The 4087-nt window shown below is 29.0% G+C and overlaps 1 protein-coding gene across 1 annotated transcript; it reads right to left on the bottom strand.

Moving 5' to 3' along the window:
- Window positions 1-215: 215 nt before the first annotated feature.
- On the bottom strand, window positions 216-1906 carry LOC149568538 (MYB-like transcription factor TCL1). Its single transcript, XM_089817573.1, has 3 exons — window positions 1751-1906; window positions 1565-1649; window positions 216-568 (listed from the first exon to the last, which is right to left on the bottom strand). Exons 1-3 carry the CDS (start codon window positions 1803-1805, stop codon window positions 352-354), a joined length of 357 nt encoding a protein of 118 aa, XP_089673699.1. The 5' UTR covers window positions 1806-1906; the 3' UTR covers window positions 216-351.
- Between the last annotated feature and the right edge of the window lie 2181 nt (window positions 1907-4087).

Raw genomic sequence — 4087 nt, 5'->3', positions numbered from 1 at the left:
TAATTTATTATTTTGTAATTTAAAATAAAGATATAATTGTATCCCATCTTTATATCCAATTATAATTTCAATTTTTAAATTATATTCATTTTAACATTGTAAAATCTTAATTAAAGACATTGCACTAGATGGCATCTAACTAAACAACACATTTCAACATGGCACCAAGCTGTCAGTGGTTCCTTAGCTTATAAACATGGCACAAAAACAAAACATTGGACAAAACCAGTAAAATCTCAACCAGTAAATTAAATCAGCCTAATTGGCAACCCAACAAAAGGTCACTGATACAACATTGGAAATCACAATGGATTATACAACAAAAAATTGAAATGGTCTGAAATCATTGTTCTAATGCTTTGCTAGGAAGTGGTATTTAACAAAACCACTTTTGACTCTCAACCAACTAGGGGTACTCGGCTGAAGCCTACTGCACACTGGTTTCAGTATCTCCTTCTTGTGAGATTCAGATGAGCATATGTGATGATGGCACTCCGTTTTCAACTTCCAAAACCTCTCAACCTCCTCTGCTGTTCTCCCTGGTATTCTCCCTGCTATCAATGACCACCTACACAACAAAAACAAAATGAAGCAACTTCAATCGTTTAACTGCTTTAGATCTAACTTCATTATATTAGCTGGGCCTTTCATTGACCATTTATGAAAAAAGAAAGTACCCATGTCATATTTATCAGTTTTGTTTGAGGTGCATACCCAATTGAGCTTCTGTTGGTATGAAGAGGTGAGATAATTGATTGGAACATAAATGGGATGTGATGTAATGTTGAAATTGGGTAAGAGTAAAGTGCACTATAATATGATAGATTATTGAGTGTGATCTGAAATATTGATTGAAAAAATATGTACAATTCAAATCAAACACAATTATAGAAATTGTACAATAGTGTACATTAAAACTCACTGACTCAAAAGTGAAAAATAAAACACCAAAACAAAAATCTTGCTACATCATATCAACCTTCCAAACAAAGGAACCAAGAATTGCAGGATTAAAGATTACTTGGAAGAGTTGTACCAGTATGAATTGTTAAGTGGGATCCATAATGCGAATTGAAGAGACCGACATGATTGAAACAATATTATATTTTTCATGGGCCAAGTCTACGATATGCTAAAATGTCTGCCATTTCTTGAAATCATCATTTGGGAGGATTAAAGATCACTTGAAGAGTTGTACCAGGGTCAATGGAAAGGAAATATAAGAACAAAATAAAAATAAAAAAATCTTTATTTATTTCAAACTGGGTTACAGTTGGAGTAGATTTTATAATATGATAGATTGTGGAGTGTGATCTGAAATGTTGATAGTAAAAACATATACATACTATTTTCTTTTGGAATTGATTGTGTTACAGTTTTTTAGCATCAACGTTTCAGATCATACTACATGATCCATCATCAGGATGTAAGATTGTATTTTCAATTTCTTCGTTCTCCTGCATCCTGACAATAGATCATATAGAATGATCTGAAACATTGATGCTAAAAAACTGTTACACAATCAATCTGGCATTACATGGAAACTCTCAGAGGAGAAACTGACCTGTCTCCGAGAAGATTGTGAAGTCTTCTGATAAGATCCTCCTCATCTGCAGTCATACAGCAGAAACATTGCTGCATCTGAATTACTGCAAAAACACTTCTAATTTAGTCACCTCAAACTCCATTCCTCAACAAAAAACTATATTAAAACTGATTCAAAGAACTGAAGACAATAAATGGTGAATACCTTGAGATGTGGAATTATTTTCCCCTTGTGAGGACATGCAAACACTGTGCTCCATACTGCTGAAACACGCAGATTAAGAATGATGAAAAAAAGGACTCAGAATTGTGAAGGAATCACAGCAAAGGAAGAGCAAAAGGAGAACAAATATATTAAGTTATTCCAAGCCATATGGTCGTTGTTGTGACTGGTAGTTTTATAGACTAGTTGATATAACTATACCCTAAAGTATTCAAGTAAAGTTTACCTAGGGCGAATTTATGTAGCGTCTCGTCGTGCATGGCAGTATATTCTTTTTACCCCTGTAAAGTTTGACGACATTCAAAAAAGTGTTTGACTTTTTTCTCACCAAACACCGTCTAACTTAAAAGAAGTATATTGGTATATCGTATGTGATATCATCTATTGTAAATATTTGGTTATTTACTAGCGGTAAAAGATGAGCCTACGGAAATCGAGATATATAGATAAGGTGAGTAGTTGGGACTTTAGGATTTGGGAAAACGACATTTAAAAGTTGCCTACTATTCAAAATCTTCCATACCAACCTTGAGTCCATTGATGCACAAGAGTTGGGTATTGGAAGGTATGGACAAAATTAAGTTTTTTTTTTCTAAAGGTTGGGTTTTAATTAGTAATTTTTTTCTAAAGGTTGGGTTTGAATTAGTAAAATTGTATATTAGGGTATCTATGGTTTACAAATAGATTGTCTAGTAATTTCAATATTATTATATTTATATTATTTAGAGGTTTATATATTTTGATGTACTTTAGAGAAATTATTATTGTCAATATACAAGTTTTAGGAAGTATCTAAGTTTTCTTTTCAAAATAATTAGGTTTGAATTAGCAAATATTTATATTTAGATACTGTATTTATGGATAAATGTGGTTTAAAATAGATTCTTTAGTGACATCAACATTACATTAGTATTTTAACTTTTAAGGAACTGTTATTTATTTTTATATTATTGAAAAGGTTTTATCTTAATTTGGTTACATATTTTGATGTGTTTGAGTGTACATATCATTGTCAATGCAAAAGTTCTAGGACATGTCTAGGTTATTTTTTTAAAATAGTTTGAATTACCAAAATTATATTTGAGTAAATTGTATTTAAGGATATATCCCCTTTAAATTAGAGTGCACCAATAAACATTAATAATTAAGAATATATATAATTGTTTGTGAATTTTTATGTGATATAAAAGTTATAGCTTTTAATATCTTTTGCATAGTTTGATGTACTTAGAGAGTAGTTATCATTGTCAATGCAAAAGTCTTAGAAAGTACCAAGACTAGTCTTTTATATAAAAGCGAGTCATGTACTTTAAGGTGTGCCAAAAGTTATGAGCTTGATATGTTTTACATAGTTTGATATAGCGGTTATCATTGTTAATGTAGAAGTTCTAGGAAGCACCCAATCAAGTTTTTGAATGCTTTACATATTGATAAAATAAAGTTTATAATATTTTCTTTTTGTTTTTTTATATTATTTAAAACTTATGAGCTTTATAGTTTTACATAGTTTGATGTGTGAAGCAAACATTGACCCTACTATAAGTGAGATGTATATAAAGATAAAAGTAGTTTATAATAGATTATTTGATGATATCAATATTGAACTATTATTATAGACTATACATAATTATTTCCTATTTTATATTATTCAAAAGATATTAATTTAATATTTTAAACAAAATTTGACATGTAGTGAGAGTAATTATCATTGCCAATGTAGAAGTTCTATGAAGTGCCATGATTATTTTTTATATAGATAACAATTGAAAACTTCATGATGAGTCAAACGTAGAATTTCAATAATTGGCTTAGATCAAATCTACATTTCATGATTAGATTTGTAAATCTAGTTAAAATCCAAACTCATGACATGTATTTATTTTAATAATCAAAGATTTATATTGATAGAAGAATGTAAATATTAAATAAATCTAGATTTATTTATTTATTTATTTAATATAATGTAGTGAGAGTAATAATATAAAATAGGAAATAATTATGTATAGTCTAAAATAATAGTGTAATATTGATATTAGCAAATAATCTATTATGAACTACTTTTATCTTTATATACATCTCACTTATAGTAGGGTCAATGTTTTCTTCACACATCAAACTATGTAAAACTATAAAGCTCATAAGTTTTAAATAATATAAAAAACAAAAAGTAATATTATACACTTTATTTTATCAATATATAAAGCATTCAAAAACTTGATTGGGTGCCTTCTAGAACTCCTACATTAACAATGATAACCGCTATATCAAACTATGTAAAACATATCAAGCTAATAACTTTTGGCACACCTTAAAGTACAT

This window comes from Cupressus sempervirens, chromosome 3, assembly GCF_028749045.1.
Source record: "Cupressus sempervirens isolate cs-2001-9-10 chromosome 3, ASM2874904v1, whole genome shotgun sequence".
Taxonomy (NCBI): domain Eukaryota; kingdom Viridiplantae; phylum Streptophyta; class Pinopsida; order Cupressales; family Cupressaceae; genus Cupressus; species Cupressus sempervirens.
This window is presented reverse-complemented; position numbering and strand designations above follow the sequence as displayed.